The following is a 21130-nucleotide window of genomic DNA, read 5'->3' as shown; positions in this document are numbered from 1 at the left end:
ATGTAAAATGAAAAGACTGCCATAATGATATCATGTAATTTTTTGTGGCATCACATGAGAATCTGAAATAAAGATGAAATGATTATCATTTATTGTTTTCCTCCATAGATCATGACGTTGCATGGAAATCCGGATTGTCAAGAGACTTCTAGGCACTTTTATAAGTTGTGCACCACAATGAAACATTATTGAATAGACACATTTATGTACTAGTAAAGTGTTTTTAATCCAGAAAAAAAATGCTCAACGGTCAAACAAAAATTTGTGAAGCAAAGGTGATAAAAATCCACCGAGAAATGGAAGCGCTAGATTTTGTAGCTTGTGCAAAAAAATCATCACTTGGTATCGGATCTAATGGGTGGTGTTTCATTGTGACCACTTCAAATTGTCACAGCAATGTGATTCACTCACCTGTGACATCATTTGATTTGCTAACCGCTAATAAAATACTTGTTTAGGAGGCACTGCTTCATCACTTTTTGATGTTTTCCTTCACAAGTTGGTGAAGAATTAGACCATGTTGGCAGGGACGCCATGATGGATGTTTTCCTAGTCCAGGGGTCGGCAACCTTTACTATGAAAAGAGCCATTTCACCCACTTGCCCACTAAAGAAAAATAGCCTGGAGCCGCAAAACGTTGTATGTTTAAAACAACATTGGAGGGGAAAAAAAAGACGAGTTGGAGTAATCTTGCTAGTACTGGAGATAAACTTTTGTTTTTAAATGAGCTCTAATTTATTTTTTCAGAATTGTCAAATAACTCATTAATAATAATTAATAATTAATAACTCAAATAACTCAAAGTATTACTCATTTCCCTTCATGTTAACCTGTCAGAGAGAACTGGATAGCATCCTGTCTGCTCATTCAGTCACCAGTCAGAACTCAGTCAGGATGCATTCATGGTCTCACACAAAGTTGGATTTTTGTAAACTCATAACGAAGATGTGCATTTTCACCACTCGGGTGCTTAAAAAATATTCAAGCATTGCAAAGGGAGCCGCAACAAAGAGACTGGAGAGCCACATGCGGCTCTGGAGCCGCGGGTTGCTGACCCCTGTCCTAGTCAAACCATCACTGATTGGTTGATCGCCAACAAGAACGGGTGTGGGTAAAACCACGGACCGCGGTCTAAATAAACGATTCTGATTGGTCCATTTCAAGATTTGCAAGGATTGGTTTGCAAATTACCACCGGAATTACGCAGTCTGTGTTTTACCAACACCCAACAAGAACCGCTTTTTAAAGAACTCTTGGCAGTATGGCATGCTAAAGTACACTTGCCCGACGGGAATATCACTGATTGGATTTACTTGCCCCAATTTTGTTTTAACTTGCCCCAAGCCATTGGTACATCGTTATTGTCCAGCCCTGCTTGTTGATGGCCGTGTAGTCAATTACAGTCTATACAGTAGTCTATACAGTCTTGCCTAGGTCTACAATTTTGTTGATGGTTTTTTAGTCATGCAGTCCATTCTAGTGTTGCGCAAGTCTATTGTCTTTTCAATTATTGCACCAATAGTGCTCTCTCTTTGACAGCTCTTTGGTCTTTCCCGTGGTGGTGGAGTGGTTTCTATGGAAGAGAATGTTTGTGTGACGGGTGTCGTTTATCCACATAATAAGTTGAGATTAGGAGTACTTTCCCAACATAAAAATCTGTCTATGGCAGGGGTGCTCACACTTTTTCAGCATGCGAGCTACTTTTAAAATGACCGAGTCAAAATGATCTACCCACTACAAAAATGCAAAACATCTATTTATTTTCAAATGTGTTGAGGATTATTTGTACGTACAATGTATGTTGATGTACCTTACATAACCAAATGAGCCAATATTGCAAAACACACATAATTAACTATTAACATTTTTTGTAATTACCTGAGTTTACTTTGATGACTTGCACTGAATTGAACCAGCCAGGGATGCATAGTCCGGACAGTAGCTGCTGATAGCCAGCCTCAAGCACACTTCCAAATGTTTATCAGTCATGGATAATATCCGTATCATAATATCCGTATAATATTCCATATCCGTATGGAAGTGATATGTTTTTTGCCTTTTTACTTGGTCCAGTTTTTGCCTTTTTACTTGGTCCAGCTCCTTCACTCATTTTAGTGACCATAAACTTTAGCGAGGGCTTTAAAATCTCGCAATTCGCCGACTAGCTTAGCACTTTGCATCGTTGTTTACGCATGAGCGGTGACCTAAAGGTCAAAATTCAGTTGTCATCTGACTGGTTGTCCTGTATGTCAATCAAGTAACGGGGATGGATGATAGGCTGACATCGTAAGTTCTGCTGCACTTAGAGACGTCGTTTGATTTGATTGGTCGCCCGAAGGGCAACATTCAGTTGTCATCTGAATGGCTGCCCTGTATGTCAATCAAGTGACGGCATTGATGCTGGGATGATATTTTTTTAATGTCACGCCGCGATCGACCAGCGATCGACCGGTACCACCTCCGCGATCGACTTAATGAGCACCCCTGGTCTATGGGGTCAGAATGCTTGCCGGTTGGTAAGGAATACAATACTTGGGGATAAAGTATTTTGTTACATCCACGCAGTAGTTTGTTTTGTTTCTGAATTGTTCTCATGTCTTTCTTTTCTTTCATCTAAGGTCTCAAAAGAAGAAGTATACCGTTGTAGACTCTGTTGGTGCAAACGAAAGGCCGTCATGGGGATGAACGGTCTCCTCTTTGGCTGTGCAATTGTGGCCGTGGTCCTTCAGCCGTCCGCCACCGGCCTGGTCAAGAAGGTCATCAGGCATCGCCGAGATAATCTAATGGCGAAGAAGAACCAAGAGAACCTCACCCTCCCAAACCCGGACCAGCCAGTTGTGTTCAACCATGTCTACAACATCAACGTTCCCACGACGTCCCTCTGCTCTGTGGACCTCGAGTCACCCGGCGGCACCGACCCCAAGCACGGGAACCAAAGTCCGCTCGATATGCAGAACAGCGAGCACATGGAGCACACGGTGGACGGCGACAACCAGATCGTCTTCACCCACCGCATTAACATCCCCAAGCAGGCGTGTGGATGCAACAACCAGGTGCCTGATCTGAAGGACATCCTGAACCGGCTGGAGATGCTGGAGTCTGAACTTTCTAGCCTGAGAGAGCAATGTGGCGGTGGTGCTGGTTGCTGTGGCGCTCAGGTTGCTGGTAGGTTGATGTCACATCCTGTCTGACTATATATATATATATATATATATGTATAGCTCTGATTTATTATTTGGAAATGTCACCCAGTAAGATTCTGTGCATTTCAGCTAGGAGACCAGGGTTCAATTCCACCCTCGGCCATCTCTGTGTGGAGTTTGCATGTTCTCCCCGTGCATGCGTGGGTTTTCTCCGGGTACTCCGGTTTCCTCCCACATTCCTAAAACATGCTAGGTTAATTAGCCACTCCAAATTGTCCATAGGTATGAATGTGAGTGTGAATGGTTGTTTGTCTATATGTGCCCTGTGATTGGCTGGCCACCAGTCCAGGGTGGACCCCGCCTCTCGCCCGAAGACAGCTGGGATAGGCTCCAGCACCCCCCGCGACCCTCGTGAGGAAAAGCGGTAGAAAATGAATGAATGAATAATAATAATAATAATAATAATAATAATAAAACCGCAAATAATAAAAAGTTAAGAAAGCACATATAGTTGGTGGGTAGACAAATGATTTTTTTCATATTAAAATGAACAAAGCATTATTAGAGCCCTGTAGACATGACAAAACACGACTATAGTCACATTTATACTCTTTTTATTTACAACATATTGCGCAACTGCAGGGTCTTGAGACACATGCTAACTCGCAAACTAGAGAGCTAGCCACCTAAACGCTAGCCTTCAGTTATTTCCTTTCAACTTAAATAGCCAAAAACTTACCACTTCCACACGGATAGGGAGGATAACTATTAACAGTTATTTAACCTTTAACATGAACATGAATCATACGTAATAATTTTTTCTGGGTACATGATACCATACAGCATCCATATCAAACTTGCACGGGCCGCACTAACATTAAACTTTCATATCAAGGCGGGGGCCTCAAAGTAGTACCGCGTGTTTGAGACCCCTGATTTAAAGTGTTGGCTTCTTAGGATGTGTGTACAACTGTAGTACCGGTACTTTCTGTTTCTGAATAGTTTGAACGCTTCCTATTCCTTCCATCCATCTTCCAGGGGAAGTGGCCACCAAGCCCTACTGTAACGGCCGTGGGAACTGGAGTGCCGACACTTGCAGCTGCGTATGCGAGCCGGGGTGGAAAGGCCCCAACTGCACGGACCCCGAGTGCCCCAGCGAGTGCCAGGACCAAGGCCGCTGCGTGGATGGAAAATGCCAATGCTTCGAGGGCTTCGGTGGCGACGACTGCAGCGCCGAGCTGTGCCTGATGGACTGCGGCGACTACGGCCATTGCGTTGACGGGTCCTGCGTGTGCGAGGACGGCTTCGCCGGGGAGGACTGCTCTCAAACCAACTGCCTCAACAACTGTCTCAGTCGCGGGCGTTGTATCGACGAGGAGTGCGTCTGCGACGAGCCGTGGACGGGCTTTGACTGCTCGGAGCTCATCTGTCCCAACGACTGCTACGACCGGGGGCGCTGCGTTAACGGCACATGCTTCTGCGATGACGGCTTCAGCGGCGAAGACTGCGGCGAGCTCACCTGTCCCGGAAACTGCAACAACGCCGGCGTGTGCGTGAACGGACTCTGTGTCTGCCAGACTGGCTACAGCGGCGAGGATTGCTCCAAGCTCACCTGTCCCCAGAACTGCAACGAGCGCGGCCATTGCTTCAACGGGAAGTGTATCTGTGACCCAGGGTTCGAGGGCGAGGACTGCTCCGTCCTGTCGTGCCCTGAAAACTGCAGCGACAAAGGCCAGTGCATCAACGGAGAATGCGTGTGTGAGGAAGGATACCAAGGTGAGGACTGCAGCGAGCGGTCCTGCCCCAACAACTGCTTAGATCGCGGACCCTGCGTCGACGGCCAGTGCCGATGCGATAAAGGCTTCACCGGCGACGACTGCGGCGTCAGGACCTGTCCTAAAGACTGCATGGAACGTGGCGAGTGCGTGGACGGCGCGTGCGTGTGCTTTGTTGGCTTCACGGGTAAAGACTGTGGCGAGCTGACGTGCCCCAATGACTGCCTGGGACGGGGTCACTGCGTGGACGGCCGGTGTGTTTGCCACAAGGGTTTCGCTGGCGAAGACTGCAGTGAGAAGACGTGTCCTAAGAACTGTCTGGACCGAGGTTACTGCAATGATGGCAGCTGCGTGTGCTACGAGGGCTTCACCGGACCAGACTGCTCCATCCTGACCTGCCCGGGGGACTGCCAGGACCAGGGACGCTGTGAAAACGGGATGTGTGTCTGCGATGAGGGTTTCGTTGGTGAAGACTGCTCCCGGGGTAAGCTGACATCTCGCTGAACCTTTACTCGCCATCTTGTCCTTTTCATCACTACCTAAGGATCATAACCATAGCTGAGGGTAGGAACGTAGGAACGGTCCTCATCTTGGAGCGGGCTCTTATCCCAGGACATAATACCCAAGAAAGAATTAAAAACATTTTTGACCTTAAAACGACCTTCATCCTTGCTGTGTTTAGCACTGACCTTCTACCTCTGTCAACAGTTTCACCTCCAAAGGACCTAACAGTAGAAGAAGTCACCCCTGAGACAGTGGACCTGTCTTGGCAGAATGAGATGCTTGTGACGGAGTACCTCATCAGCTACATTCCCACGGCGCCTGGAGGTCTGGAACTGGAGGAGCGGGTACCCGGGGACCAGAAGAAGGCCACGATTCGGGAGTTGGAGCCTGGCATCGAGTACTTGATCAACGTTTATGCTATCCTCAACGACAAGAGAAGCATTCCTGTTAGCGCGAGGGTGGCAACACGTATGAGAGTTCCACTTCCTGTGCTCTAATGGCCACCGAGTGATGTGCGTTGTTGTAAGATGGTTGTTTCTCATCACCTCAGATCTTCCTGAGCCTGAAGGACTGAAGTTCAAGGCAGTGAGGGAGACATCTGTGGAGGTACAGTGGGACCCTCTGGACATCCCCTTTGATGGCTGGAATCTCATCTTTAGAAATACTGTAAGTGTTGACAATAGTTTCATAAATTAGTATATCCCACTTGTATATTTTTTGGAACAGTCCACTTCTAAATTGAATCTGTTATGTTTGAAATGTTTAATGTTTGGTGTAGGATTGGGCTACGTAAATGCAGAGACAGATGAAGAATTGGCAAAATACAGTTTATAATGAACAACGTATACATGGAGTGCAGGCAATATCACAAAAGTAAGGTACACAAAGTGTATGGGAAGAAAAAAATACAAGAAAACGCCAGGAAATAACTAGAAATTAAGGTTAAATTAAAGTTACCAAAACACTAGACCAGGGGTCTCAAACATGCAGCCCGCGGGCCAAATGTGGCCCGCAGGACACTAGTTTGAGGCCCCCGCCTTGATATGAAAGTTTAAGCACAAGTTTGATATGGATGCTGTATGGTATCATGTACCCAGAAAAAATGATTACGTTTGATTCATGTTCATGTTAAAGGTTAAATAACTGTTAATAGTTATCCTCCCTATCCGTGTGGAAGTGGTAAGTTTTGGGCTATTTAAGTTGAAAGGAAATAACTCGAAGGCTACCGTTTAGGTGGCTAGCTCTCTAGTTTGCGAGTTAGCATGTGTCTCAAGACCCTGCAGTTGCGCAATATGTTGTAAATAAAAAGAGTATAAATGTGACTATAGTCGTGTTTTGTCATGTCTACAGGGCTCTAATAATGCTTTGTTCATTTTAATATGAAAAAAATCATTTGTCTACCCACCAACTATATGTGATTTCTTAACTTTTTATTATTTGTCGTTTTATTATTATTATTATTATATTTATTTATTTATTACTGATTGATTGATTTTCTTTATTCTTGATTTGTTTATTTATTTTTCATCTTATTTTGTGTAGAAAAATAAAAATTAAGATATTTGAGAACAGTGGAATGTTTTATCAGAGCTTTTCTTGTAGAAAATTGGAACCAAAGCAAAGTTTATTCATTTTTCTGTTTTTAATAAATGCGTTTTTTTTTTGTTTTTTTTTGGAAAACCTGATGCGGCCCAGTCTCACCCAGACCCTAGCCCCAGTGGCCCCCAAGTAAATTGAGTTTGAGACCCCTGCACTAGACCATAATAGTTACTGGAAGAGAAACAATCTGGCATATTATGTGCCTTTGAGCACCACCATTGTTTGGGAAGGTAGAGCGAGCACAAAAATGACCGATTGGAGAGAAACAATACAAAATAAAAGTTTGCTATTTCATATTCCAAAATGCTTGATTTCCCCAGTCCCCTATTACCCAACATTATATGGCCAACTGTCTTTAAACATTTAATAACAAGAGTTTTTTGGCGCCACCAGAAAGAGGAGGATGGTGAGATTCTAAACTCCCTCGGCCGTCCAGACACCACGTTTGAACAGTCTGGCCTGGGGCCCGGCCAAGAGTACGAAGTCAAACTGGAGGTAGTGAAGAACAAGACGCGTGGACCTCCTGCCTCCAAGAGTGTTGTCACAAGTGAGTGTGAACATTCTTTGTCCATTTGTGTAAAAACACCATTTAGCGAAACAACTATTTGCTCTTTACCAACCAACAAACGTTCTGACCCACACACATACCAGTATTTATTTTAGTCAACGCTCGCTTTGATTAATTGGGCAAGACCAAAGAGCTGCGACGAGAGGCTGTGTAACCTAGAATCTGCGGTGAAGACACAGAAAAATAGGTTGTGGATGGGTCTTCTAGCTTGGCAATGGCCGCCATTGTCCAGATTTAGGACCATTTTCTCTCCTTGGTGAGGGAATCCTGGGCTTCTTCTGCCCCCTCGACCTGACCTTGAATAAACGGAAGAAGATGGATGAACATATGCTGGTGCATCAGCACAACTCAGATTAGGAAGTTAAAGGTTCTGTGCGTCACTTAGACACTCTTAGTATGATGAAAGCTAAATGTCTAAAGTGAGACCCTCTACGAAAGTACCAGTCAGTCTATCAGTCAGGCTCCAAGGGATGGCTTCACCCCCCCCCCCCCCCCCCCCCCCCCCGGCTGAGAGAATAGTCTGGTGATATCCAGAAGACACATTGGCGGCCTCCTCCAGAGAAATCTCTGCTTAGCGCAAACGGGGATTATCAGTCCTGCACAGAGGGACGTCTTCCCTAAAGTCGCTTGCGTGTGACGAATTCATTGAAGCTTGGGGGTGAAATGGTGTCCTTCATGGGGTTTTGATCTGTAAATGGTCTGAATGACCTCATAAATACATCAAATATTGTCATACAGTATATTGCAGCACTTTCATTGCTGAAACGAACGTATGAGTTTCTGGTCTATGGAAGGGTTTTACTGTCGTGTATATCCGACTGAATCTGTAATGTCACGTACAGCGGTTAAGCCTGGGGTGTTCAAAGTGTGGCAGAGGGTACTTTTGTTGCCACAGTTCGTTTTTTTTTTTTTTTTATAGGCCTGCATCATATTCTACAGATCAAATTAACCACAGTCGTCAGTAGGACATTAACTGGTCCAAATCTCCCAGAAATCGGTCGGCTCATATTCGATTCCTGACTGCAAATCAATTTCCTTTGAGATAGAAAAAAATCCAACTAGGAGTTTGAGGTTAGTACAGTAAACCTGGGATATATCGGATTCAATTGTTCCCACTGGTTTTGTCCGATATAAGCGAAATCCGTTATATGCGTATACCGGAAAATGTCCGTTTTACGCATATATGGGATTTATATCCGGTATATGCGTAAATGGGATTTTATCCGTTATAAAAAGGCACTTCCTTGACTATGTTTCCAATGTACCTGGACGCGCAGGCAACGCTGCAAACGCTGCAAATGACGTCGTATAGCGGCCTGTCACCATTCGGCGAATCGGGAGCGCCACGATGCGGCCATCCGATATATGCCAGGGAAATTTCATGGAAATGCATTGGAACGGGACTGGAGATTTTGTCCGAAATAGGCGAAATCCGTTATAAAAAAAATCCGATATATGCAATGAATTTTTATTGGAAATGCATTACAGAAAAATCGGTTCTTTTTTATCTGTCCGTTGTGAGCGAATTTTTTGTCACATCTTCCGTTTCAGTGGTGTTAAGGGGATTTTGTTTAGTATTTTCAATAAACCAATTACAGTATAATATCTACCCATCTGTCCATTTTTGTTATTTTGTTGAAAATCAGATCGAACCTCACCATTACTCACTAGTGCTTAGTTCTGCCGTCATCAAAGGATGAACTACTTTTTGTAAAGAAGGATCAACTTCAACAAGTCAAGGTTGTTGTGTTGTGTTTGCTGAATGCATTTTCAATATAATACATGATTTGCTGAGATTTTGTGCATATTTTTCCAAAAAGGCAATTCAGTTGCTGCAATAAAAATCAAATAAATATACAGTAAACCTCGGATATATCGGAAATTCGCTCACAACGGACAGATAAAAAAGAACCGATTTTTCTGTAATGCATTTCCAATAAAAATTCATTGCATATAACGGATTTTTTATAACGGATTTCGCCTATTTCGGACAAAATCTCCAGTCCCGTTCCAATGCATTTCCATGAAATTTCCCTGGCATATATCGGATGGCCGCATCGTTATGCTAATCTTGTTGATGTCACTGGCTATTGTCTTTCTCCTGGCTCCAGATTTAGGACAAATATAAAAGTGAGTGACGTCAATAATACTAGCACAGCAGTGAATGAGATCTTAACCTCACTATTGGAAATAACGTAGGCCTAACGGCCGTAACAGGGCCTAGATTAATTAACAATTTGTTATGCTCAGAGTCCAATAAAGTTCAATTCTCATTACCTTACGTCTCTTTTCATTGCCCAGTCCAGGTACATTGGAAACATAGTCAAGGAAGTGCCTTTTTATAACGGATAAAATCCCATTTACGCATATACCGGATATAAATCCCATATATGCTTAAAACGGACATTTTCCGGTATACGCATATAACGGATTTCGCTTATATCGGACAAAACCAGTGGGAACAATTGAATCCGATATATCCCAGGTTTACTGTATACTTTTATAGCAGTTTAGCAGTAGCAGTTTTTTTTGGCATATACAGTAAACCTGGGATATATCGGACTCGGATATATCGGAAATTCGCTCACAACGGACAGATAAAAAAGAACCGATTTTTCTGTAATGCATTTCCAATAAAAATTCATTGCATATATCGGATTTTTTATAACGGATTTCGCCTATTTCGGACAAAATCTCCAGTCCCGTTCCAATGCATTTCCATGAAATTTCCCTGGCATATATCGGATGGCCGCATCGTGGCGCTCCGATTCGCCGAATGGTGACAGGCCGCTATACGACGTCATTTGCAGCGTTTGCAGCGTTGCCTGCGCGTCCAGGTACATTGGAAACATAGTCAAGGAAGTGCCTTTTTATAACGGATAAAATCCCATTTACGCATATACCGGATATAAATCCCATATATGCGTAAAACGGACATTTTCCGGTATACGCATATAACGGATTTCGCTTATATCGGACAAAACCAGTGGGAACAATTGAATCCGATATATCCCAGGTTTACTGTAGAAGTAAAAAAAAAACGATCATGGTAATTTCTAGGGATCTCAATGGCCACTTGATGGTGTCCAAGTTTCTTTTATTACAATAAATCTCAAGATATGTTCTGATTCTGCAGCTTCATTTATTTATACCTCCCTCCCATAGGAATTGACGCCCCCAGCCAAGTGAACATACGTGACGTAACGGACACAACAGCCCTGGTGACCTGGTTCCACCCTGTGGCCCACGTGGATGGACTTAGCATATCTTATGGGCCCGCCTCCAACGCTGCTGATCGCAGGGCGGTAGAGCTTTCCTACGCCGACACGCAATACCACCTTGGAGGCCTCACCCCAGACACTCGGTATGAGGTGTCTCTGACAGCCCACAGGGGGGACCGGACCAGCGTTCCCGTCTACGAGTCATTGCTCACAGGTAAGGAGCTTGCAGATTGAATTTTAGAGTGAAAATGAATCTGACTATTTAATATATTGTAAATCAATTCTTTGTTCATATTATAAACGAGGGATTTTTCGTCATTGGGGATGATCTCAATGTATGATCTCAATCCAGCGTCTTGTTCAGGCTTTTCTTGCTGACTGTGCTCCCAACTCTCTTGACATCATCAAGAAGCTCCTCACCTTTCTCACAATCTCACAATCCTAACCCCACCAGATGAAATCTGGCATGGAGCTCCAGTGCCAGGGGGGATTAACTGTAGGTCTCCAATCTTGTTTATGGTCTTGTAGTCCAGTCACATCCTGTGCAGGTCTACAGGTCTACGATTTTGTTGATGGTCTTATAGTACATTGCGGTCGAGTGCAGGTCTACAATTTTGTTGGTGGTCTCGTAGTTCATTCTTGTGCAGGTCTAACATCTTGTTGATGGTTGTGGAGTACATTCCAGTCTTATTTAGGTCTACAATATTGTTGATGGTCTTGTAGTCCATTCCAGTCTTGTGGAGGTCTACAATATTGTTGATGGTCTTGTAGTCCATTCCAGTCTTGTGGAGGTCTACAATATTGTTGACGGTCTTGTAGTCCATTCCAGTCTTGTGGAGGTCTACAATATTGTTGATGGTCTTGTAGTCCATTCCAGTCTTGTGGAGGTCTACAATATTGTTGACGGTCTTGTAGTCCATTCCAGTCTTGTGGAGGTCTCAAATCTTGTTTATGGTTTATGCAGGTCTACAATATTGTTGATGATCTTATCGTCCATTGAGTTGTGGGTCTACAATATTGTTGATGGTCTTGTAGTCCATTCCAGTCTTGTGGAGGTCTACAATATTGTTGATGGTCTTGTTGTCCATTCCAGTCTTGTGCAGGTCTACAATATTGTTCATGGTCTTGTAGTCCATTCCAGTCTTGTGGAGGTCTGCAATATTGTTGATGGTCTTGTTGTCCATTCTAGTCTTGTGGAGGTCTATAATATTGTTGACGGGCCTGTTGTCCATTCCAGTCTTGTGGAGGTCTCAAATCTTGTTTATGGTTTACGCAGGTCTACAATATTGTTGATGATCTTATAGTCCATTGAGTTGGAGGTCTACAATATTGTTGATGGTCTTGTAGTCCATTCTAGTCTTGTGGAGGTCTACAATATTGTTGATGGTCTTGTAGTCCATTCCAGTCTTGTGGAGGTCTATAATATTGTTGAAGGTCTTGTAGTCCATTCCAGTCTTGTGGAGGTCTCAAATCTTGTTTATGGTTCATGCAGGTCTACAATATTGTTGATGATCTTATCGTCCATTAAGTTGGAGGTCTACAATATTGTTGATGGTCTTGTAGTCCATTCCAGTCTTGTGGAGGTCTACAATATTGTTGATGGTCTTGTAGTCCATTCCAGTCTTGTGGAGGTCTACAATATTGTTGATGGTCTTTATTTTCCCGTTCACCGTTCACCTAACCTCACACTGTGTGTGCGTCTCAGACCTGGATGCTCCCAGAGACCTGCAGCCGGTGGAGCTGACCGACGAGAGCATCACTCTGGAGTGGAAAAACAGCCAAGCTCAGGTGGAGAACTACCGTATTAAGTATGGACCTCTGTCTGGAGGGGAGCATCGAGAACTGCTGTTCCCTGCCGGGGCCAAAGACTCCACCCAGGCCAAGATCACTGGTACCCAACCTGCCTCTCACTGTCTCACACACCGTCCATAATGTTTGATTTGTGGGAAGCAGTCAGCAGCATATCATATCATAACATATCATATCATATCTCCCTCCAGCGTGTCCTCGGTCAGGCCCGGAGGTTCTTCCCGGCTAGGCAGTATTACATATTATCAAGTTCTTGCATGATCATGGCATGTACATTAAACAATAAAATGTTTTTTTTTAGAGGGCTTTGTGTGCCAATGACGTGCCTTGTTAGCCAGCTTATATTAACTGCTTTTCTGGCGTTATAATACACAGAAAAGAGAAAGAAATATGTGTTTAAGTTTCACCTAATGATTGGGAATGATGGGCAAAATTCCCCCAAAAACTTTAACATTAAATGTAACGTTGTCCTTATTGTGTACACGCTGGAGGGGCTCAGGTCGTAAAGCCTGGCGGTTGCTGGTTCATTCCTTAGATCCACAGGTTGAGACACATTTCTAGGATATTACTGTTCTGCTTCAGTGTTTCAGTATTACCGTATATACAGTAAACCTCGGATATATCGGACTCGGATATATCGGAAATTCGCTCACAACGGACAGATAAAAAAGAACCGATTTTTCTGTAATGCATTTCCAATAAAAATTCATTGCATATATCGGATTTTTTATAACGGATTTCGCCTATTTCGGACAAAATCTCCAGTCCCGTTCCAATGCATTTCCATGAAATTTCCCTCGCATATATCGGATGGCCGCATCGTGGCGCTCCGATTCGCCCGAATCGTGACAGGCCGCTATACGACGTCATTTGCAGCGTTTGCAGCGTTGCCTGCGCGTCCAGGTACATTGGAAACATAGTCAAGGAAGTGCCTTTTTATAACGGATAAAATCCCATTTACGCATATACCGGATATAAATCCCATATATGCGTAAAACGGACATTTTCCGGTATACGCATATAACGGATTTCGCTTATATCGGACAAAACCAGTGGGAACAATTGAATCCGATATATCCCAGGTTTACTGTATAATTTTATAGCAGTTTAGCAGTAGCAGTTTTTTTTGGCATATACAGTAAACCTCGGATATATCGGACTCGGATATATCGGAAATTCGCTCACAACGGACAGATAAAAAAGAACCGATTTTTCTGTAATGCATTTCCAATAAAAATTCATTGCATATATCGGATTTTTTATAACGGATTTCGCCTATTTCGGACAAAATCTCCAGTCCCGTTCCAATGCATTTCCATGAAATTTCCCTGGCATATATCGGATGGCCGCATCGTGGCGCTCCGATTCGCCGAATGGTGACAGGCCGCTATACGACGTCATTTGCAGCGTTTGCAGCGTTGCCTGCGCGTCCAGGTACATTGGAAACATAGTCAAGGAAGTGCCTTTTTATAACGGATAAAATCCCATTTACGCATATACCGGATATAAATCCCATATATGCGTAAAACGGACATTTTCCGGTATACGCATATAACGGATTTCGCTTATATCGGACAAAACCAGTGGGAACAATTGAATCCGATATATCCCAGGTTTACTGTATAATTTTATAGCAGTTTAGCAGTAGCAGTTTTTTTTGGCATATACAGTAAACCTCGGATATATCGGAAATTCGCTCACAACAGACAGATAAAAAAGAACCGATTTTTCTGTAATGCATTTCCAATAAAAATTCATTGCATATATCGGATCTATGGGATATATCCCAGGTTTACTGTACCATATATAGCGTATATTCCGTATATTTGAAAATAGTTGTGAAAAATTCAGCAATTGGATATGTCGGTCAAATTCAGTATAAATGAGTTCCTGGACGTCTGTGGCGCACCCTCTCATCATTTCACTTCATTTCATGTTTTTTATGGGTTAATTACTGCAGGAATATTTATATATATTCCTTGTTTGTATCCGAGACACAAGTGTGAATTCCCCGCGGGAAAAAGGAAGTTTTATAGCGTCTACTCCTGGACAAGCGTGTGTGGTACTTCTTGTTAAATGGACGGTGTTATGTTCAGCCAGCTCATTTCTACAATGGCTCGGCTTTTTTTTTGTGTAGCGTCAAATGTTTGCTCATCTACAAGTTTATGGGAAAACCACCCAAGGGGATTTGGAATTTGCTCTTTCAATGGAATCGCGCCGCAGCTTATTCCCGTTTGAGATCTCACTCGAGCAGCGGCAGCAGACGTGTTTTCATCTATCAATGCCGCTGACGTTGTAAAGCAACATTTTGTTTCGAGATTAGACACAATGAGAGAGAGAGGGAGAAAAAAACTTCCAAAACACTTTAATAGTGTCTTTGTCTGGCCCGGTTCTTTGTCCTTGGGAGGCCCATCCCATGGAAATGAAGCAGTGTGTCCATTCAGCAGATGTCCTCCTCAAGTAGTGCTTTCACACAGTTATTATCTGTAATTGCCTTCACGCTCGTGATTTTATTGATAATGAGTTTCCTGGGCATTAGGTGTAATTTCATGCTGCAGGAGCCTGCGTGTGATGACCTCTGAGGGAGCTCATAAAGGAATTAGAGGCGATCAGGATGGGAGAGGACTTAATTGTGAGACCAAAGGGCTTCGGAAGCCTGCGCTATCGTCGGGAGTAGCGTTTCTACTGCAACACAAGGGCCCTATACATCTATCAATGCAAATACACCAGCCATGTAGCCACCGCCGCTTTAGCCGCTTTAGCCGCTTTAGCCGCTTTAGCCGCTTTACCATGAAATGCAATTTGGCTGCAAGCTATTGTGTCGCTCCGACACATGAAAGTCTTTTTGTCTTTGGAGCCATTAGAAGAAACAGCTGGCCGCTTGGCAACACACAACGGCCTTTCATGCGCTGACAGATATTGGAATTTGCGATTTCTGGCCGTCACTCGTTTTGTTTGTGTTGCGTGTACTTACTAGGTCTTAGACCTGGGACCGAGTACGGCATGGGAGTGACGGCGGTGAAAGGCGAACGGGAGAGTCTGCCGGCGACCACCAATGCCGTGACTGGTAAGAAGACGTCATTATGAATGTAAGAATGTAAAAAAAAAAAAAAAAATGGAACTGAAAAAAATGAATTCGGCTGCACGGCGGTCGAGTGGTTGGCCACACAGTGAGTCCCAGAGACCTGAGTTCAAATCTGTGTGGATCTCTCTATGGGTGCTACGGCTTCCTCCCACATTCCAGAAATATATACGTGGCCTGTGATTGGCTGGGATAGGCTCCAGCATACCCATAACCCCAGTGAGGATCAGTGGCATAGAAAATGAATGGAGGTTTTTATATTAGTCCTGTGCTGGAAAATACTCTTGTGGATAAAATACACCTGTCATGGTCAAAATTTAACAAAATTTGCGGGGGGGGGGGGGGGGGGGGGGGGGGCAGCAGACTATATATTTTACACGTAACAGTCCACCTGGTATTATTGTATCTGTAAAATAATAAATATTATATTATTATTACGTAAAATATGCAAATATAACAATATTATTATATATAATTAATATAATAATTAGCATTAATATAATAAATATAATAATCATAATAGTTATAATAATAATATAATAATTATTATTGTAATTTTTATTATTATTACGTAAAATATGCAAATATAACAATATTATTATATATACTTAATATAATAATTAGAATTAATATAATAAATATAATAATCATAATAGTTATAATAATAATATAATAATTATTATTGTAATTTTTATTATTATTACGTAAAATATGCAAATATAACAATATTATTATATATAATTAATATAATAATTAGAATTAATATAATAAATATAATAATCATAATAGTTATAATAATAATATAATAATTATTATTGTAATTTTTATTATTATTATGTGCTTGTGTCTCTTTTTTCAGGAGCACTTTGTAAACAACAGACCATGTCAAACAACGAAATTGATAAAACCATCAAAAGGTTGGCTCAGGCCATGATGCCAGGTTGTATGTTGAGTTTAAATGAAATACTTTGGAAAGATTGGGCGGGCCGTATTCAAACACTTGGCGGGCCGGATGTGGCCCCCGGGCCGTAGTTTGCCCACCCCTGGGCAAGACCAAAGAGCTGAGCCCAAGATTGTAGAATATGAATTGTGCGGCAGTAATGACGATGTCATGTAATTTAACGTGTGAATAAGCATGTCCAAAACAAATGACCGTGACCTGGTACAAATTATCAAGCGGCCAGCGACGACTTGTGTCGTTATTTGCAATGAAAGCAAATGAAATGAATGAAAGCTGTAAAAACTACTGCAATATACCATAATCCGGGAGAGATTATATCAATATATTGCAGTGCTGTACATTGTGCATTCATCATTCGAGTTATAACTCAACATGATCTATCGTTTAGTACGTCTAACATTTAACCGGTACTGTTTTAAACTACTATACTAAATACTATTGATTAAATTTCCCCACTTAAGGACGAATAAAGGTATAGCTAATATCATCTAATATGTCACAATCACAGTTTCAAAATTTAAAACAGGTAACGCAAGTGAATACATCATTCACGAATAATAAACAATTCAATTCAATATGACAATAAACATAATTACACATAATTCCTCAATAATTGTGTACATAACCTGAGAACCGTCAGTCAAAATATCGACATAGCGTTCATTAGACACACATTACGTCCAGTTAGCATTTGCTATCAAACGTTACCGATATGAAAAATGAAAATGATTATGCAAGTCACGTCTAACGTATTAAAAAGTTTCAGCCATTGATACATTTTCAAATTCTAATGAAATAATAGTTTAAGAAACAAGCAAAAAAACAGCATTTCTATAGTGGTGTTCATGGTGTGAAGCAAATCTAATAATTTGCCATAATCCCTGCCATAATCCCTCACAAGGTCCCTCTGGGGGCCCAGCAGCCATTGGCCAGTGAACTGGTGTGCTGGGAATAATGCATTATGGGAGTTAAAATAGGTATTTTTATTTTAATCTCATATTAGTACTTGTATATTTCTTAGCTACCCTTGTTAGTGTTAAGTTGCTGTGTGATGATTTTAGCCTTATATCTAAAATGACACTGTGAGTCAGAGTGGTATAATGAGTAAGACCTCTTGTGGTTTCCAAGGGGTATTCTCTGATACCTCGTGGTTGGTATCAGTCGCAGGGTTCACAGTTTAAGAAAAAAAGTAGGAGCTTCTACACCAGAAATGACTGGTATTATAGTTGTGCTTAGTTTTGTCAAATCCCAATCGGAAAACTTTCCTTGTCTATTCCAGCCCTGGATGCACCCAAAGACCTAACAGTTGCAGAGGTGACCGAGACGACCATGATTTTGGAGTGGAGGCGTCCTCTGGCCAAGCTCGACTCCTACCGACTTGTCCACGTGTCCGCCGATGGCCAAAGGGCGGAGGAGGTGCTCGCAGGAGCCTCTGAATCTCATACCCTCAGAGGACTGACACCCGGGATGCTGTACACCATCAGCATCAGCGCCGAGAGAGGTCGGAGGACCAGTGCACCCACCACCATCTCAGCACCGACAGGTATCGTTCATTATCCAAACCATGACTAAACCGTCCAAGATATGGAATTTGGTTTATATGGTTATAAAACACTCCATGTTTCTAGTATTGTTGTCGAATTTTAAATGGGATTAAGTAAGGACTTAAGCGATAGGACCATTGTGTTTTTTAGTCCACATATCTACATTTATTTTGGTTATTTTAAAGACCTTTTAAAGGCCTTTAAATGTTTCTGCAAAAACTGTAGGCCCAACCCATGTCTCTACTCCAAATAGCTCAGTTTTACAATTACCTTGGTATGGATGTCATTTTTAGGAATTTTAGATCAAAATAGAGCTGTTTGGAATGTAAAGGGCTTTAAAATTAATTTTTGTCTCAAGTTGTCCATGTGGTATTATTTTTCACAATTCCAAGTCTACTTTTCAGTAATGAAAGACCAGTATCTGTGTACAAAAATCAAAATGCTAAAGGAAGAAAGTTATTCTTTTGTAAGCTTCTATATTCTTTTCGAAGCTTCTAAAAAATGTGTCCTTTCTTTTTTTTTTTTTTTGGACTGCACACTAAACATAGCGCAGGGTGGCGGTGGGGGATGCATTGAATAACGTTCATTCATGTGGTAATCGTTGGCGTGAGCCCTTCTCCCCTCTGGTTTTGTGCGATTTGACCACGATGAACTGCGGCGGCATCAGATAAAAAAAGACCACATGCTGGGACTCCTGTTAAAATATCGGCTCGGAAATCAGCAGCCTTCTAATCCACGGCCTGAGCTGGTCTGTAGCCTTTATCATCTCCGCACACGCTTTTTACGGGGGAAGAGACAAGGTTTGGTCGGGTGCTTCGGGGATCTGCATACGAGGGGTGTAACGGTACGGTATAATGACGCTATCTTGGATTTAAGGTCACACGGGTTCATTTTTGGTACAGTAATTGGACGACTTTGAGTTGGAAACCAATGGCCTCCACAACCAATTCACCCAGCCCCCTTTTACCTGTGAAGGGCCAACCATAGTTCCCAATGAGAGGGTGAGGCAATCCATCTAAAAGGTACCCTATTTACATTCATAACACCCTTCTTTTATATTACGAGTCCTTCAAGAGTCCCACACTGAAGTGTCACTTCCTGTATGTATTTAAACACTCAAGTACACATAACAACTTAGATTCCCAAACTACCACCCAGTTAATCCCCCCTCCTCCAGGTGTCACTTGGGAGAGTCCAATCAAGGTGATCAGCCTCTGGCCTGCACTCCCATGGGCGCGCCTCCATGTTTGTGCCCTGACCAATCACCTCAAAAAAAAAAAAGGAGAAACTGGTGAGAAATTAGGAACAAAACTAATGACTTCTAAATGAAAAACTAACTAACTCAAGTGGCAATTAAACAACTTAAATGGCAACCAAATATAATCAAAGTACTAACCAGAATATATGAAGAGCTTGCAACCAAAAGGCGCTAAATCCAATTTTCACTAAGTTGAATGTTTTTCATGAGTTTAATAGACCTCTGTCATGTGTATCCAAATCACATATTTTGGTCTTGAAATCATTTTAAAAAATATGAAAAAAAGTGATATGAAATGTATGCTTTCAACCAAAAGGCGCTATTTACATTTCAGATTTCAACCAAAAGGCGCTAAATCCCTTTCTTTATTCTTTATTCTGATTGGCCCAAGTTTCCCATCTATTGATAATCTGACCAATCAGAGAGAAGAATACAATTGGCACTGCACATACAGAAAGCCAGTATCAGTGCGCATCCTGTTTTGTTTGTGTACATGAAGTACACGTATGATAGTTACAGTATGTTATGCAATTCAGGAGAACACAAATTGTGTTTTTACAGTATTCTGTAACATGGAAGTTTTTTTTACGCCATAAAAGGCATGTCTCTACCTTGACACCTCCAACTTTCATGAGAAACATTATTTTACTTGTACTAAAAAACATACAATGTAAAGAGTTTGGAATGAGATGATTTTTGTCATTTTTTCATGGTGCAGTCAAATATGAGCACTGCTTTTAATAACATTTTTATTAATTTCATTAATAATAATTATTTTGTATTGTATGTTGAGAATGGCTTCTGTGTTGTAATTAATTTATTAGCATAGCACATTAAAGCGCCTTACGTTCTTTTACAACAATGCCATTGAAGAAGTTAAAGGTGACTTCAAATTTATTTCAGCCAAAAGGCGCTAAATCCATCATTTCAGCCAAAATGCGCTAAATCCGAAAAAAAATTAAAAAAAATATATAAAATACATGGTGTGTGCAGGATTTTTATAGCATGCATTTTTATGACCTATATTGATATCTCTTTCATTTGCAATATAGACTTGATGACCAAATAGATTGATATGTGCGTAATTAAAAATCATTGATTTTCTCCAAATCAGTCAAAATGGATTTAGCGCCTTTTGGTTGCAAGCTCTTCATATGTCAATAACAAAAGCCAACTATATACACAAATAGAAACATGACAGTGTAGGTGGGGCATACGTAGACCTGATCAGTGAGGGAGGATTGGCAGCTCCGTCACAGTAAGATAGAAAAGTGCCGAGCATTTAAGTTCCTTATCGGTTGAAGGTAAGAAGTCATAGTTCTAGCTTCACGTATTAACGTATTTTTTCTCGTACCAACAAAGAACCATGTTCTGTAAAATATAGTATCTTCATTCCCCAACACGAGAACATCTCTCCAGCCAGCCAGGGTGGTGACCTGACTACGCACTTTGCTGTTCCATTGTCGTCGCAAATCGTTAATTCGTGAATTGCAAAATAAGCTAGGTTCCCACAAAAAACATCAGTTCATGCTCCAAGACGAGGTAGGACAGTTCTGGTTGTCTCTGGTCAGACTGGCGCTCACACTGAACTATTCATCAGCTCATCCCCAAAGACAGAGTGGAATAGCCATTGTCAGACTAGATAGGACAGCCATTGTTCTATCTG

At 42.0% G+C, this 21130-nt stretch overlaps 1 protein-coding gene across 5 annotated transcripts in view; it reads left to right on the top strand.

Moving 5' to 3' along the window:
- tncb (tenascin Cb) overlaps positions 1-21130 on the top strand; it is a 104973-nt gene that overhangs the window by 63364 nt on the left and 20479 nt on the right. For all 5 annotated transcript variants that reach the window (XM_058069986.1, XM_058069984.1, XM_058069982.1 and 2 more), the window contains exons 3-11: positions 2619-3165; positions 4182-5402; positions 5627-5890; positions 5973-6088; positions 7415-7568; positions 10755-11024; positions 12516-12701; positions 15597-15686; positions 17942-18205. In XM_058069986.1, coding sequence (XP_057925969.1) covers positions 2676-3165; positions 4182-5402; positions 5627-5890; positions 5973-6088; positions 7415-7568; positions 10755-11024; positions 12516-12701; positions 15597-15686; positions 17942-18205 — 3055 coding nt within the window. In that variant the 5' untranslated portion in view covers positions 2619-2675. The remainder of the gene's footprint in view (positions 1-2618; positions 3166-4181; positions 5403-5626; positions 5891-5972; positions 6089-7414; positions 7569-10754; positions 11025-12515; positions 12702-15596; positions 15687-17941; positions 18206-21130) is intronic.

The sequence above is a fragment of the Doryrhamphus excisus genome, chromosome 4 (genome assembly GCF_030265055.1).
Source record: "Doryrhamphus excisus isolate RoL2022-K1 chromosome 4, RoL_Dexc_1.0, whole genome shotgun sequence".
Taxonomy (NCBI): Eukaryota; Metazoa; Chordata; class Actinopteri; order Syngnathiformes; family Syngnathidae; genus Doryrhamphus; species Doryrhamphus excisus.
Note: the sequence above shows the minus strand (reverse complement) of the source record. Positions and strands in the feature narration are given on the sequence as shown.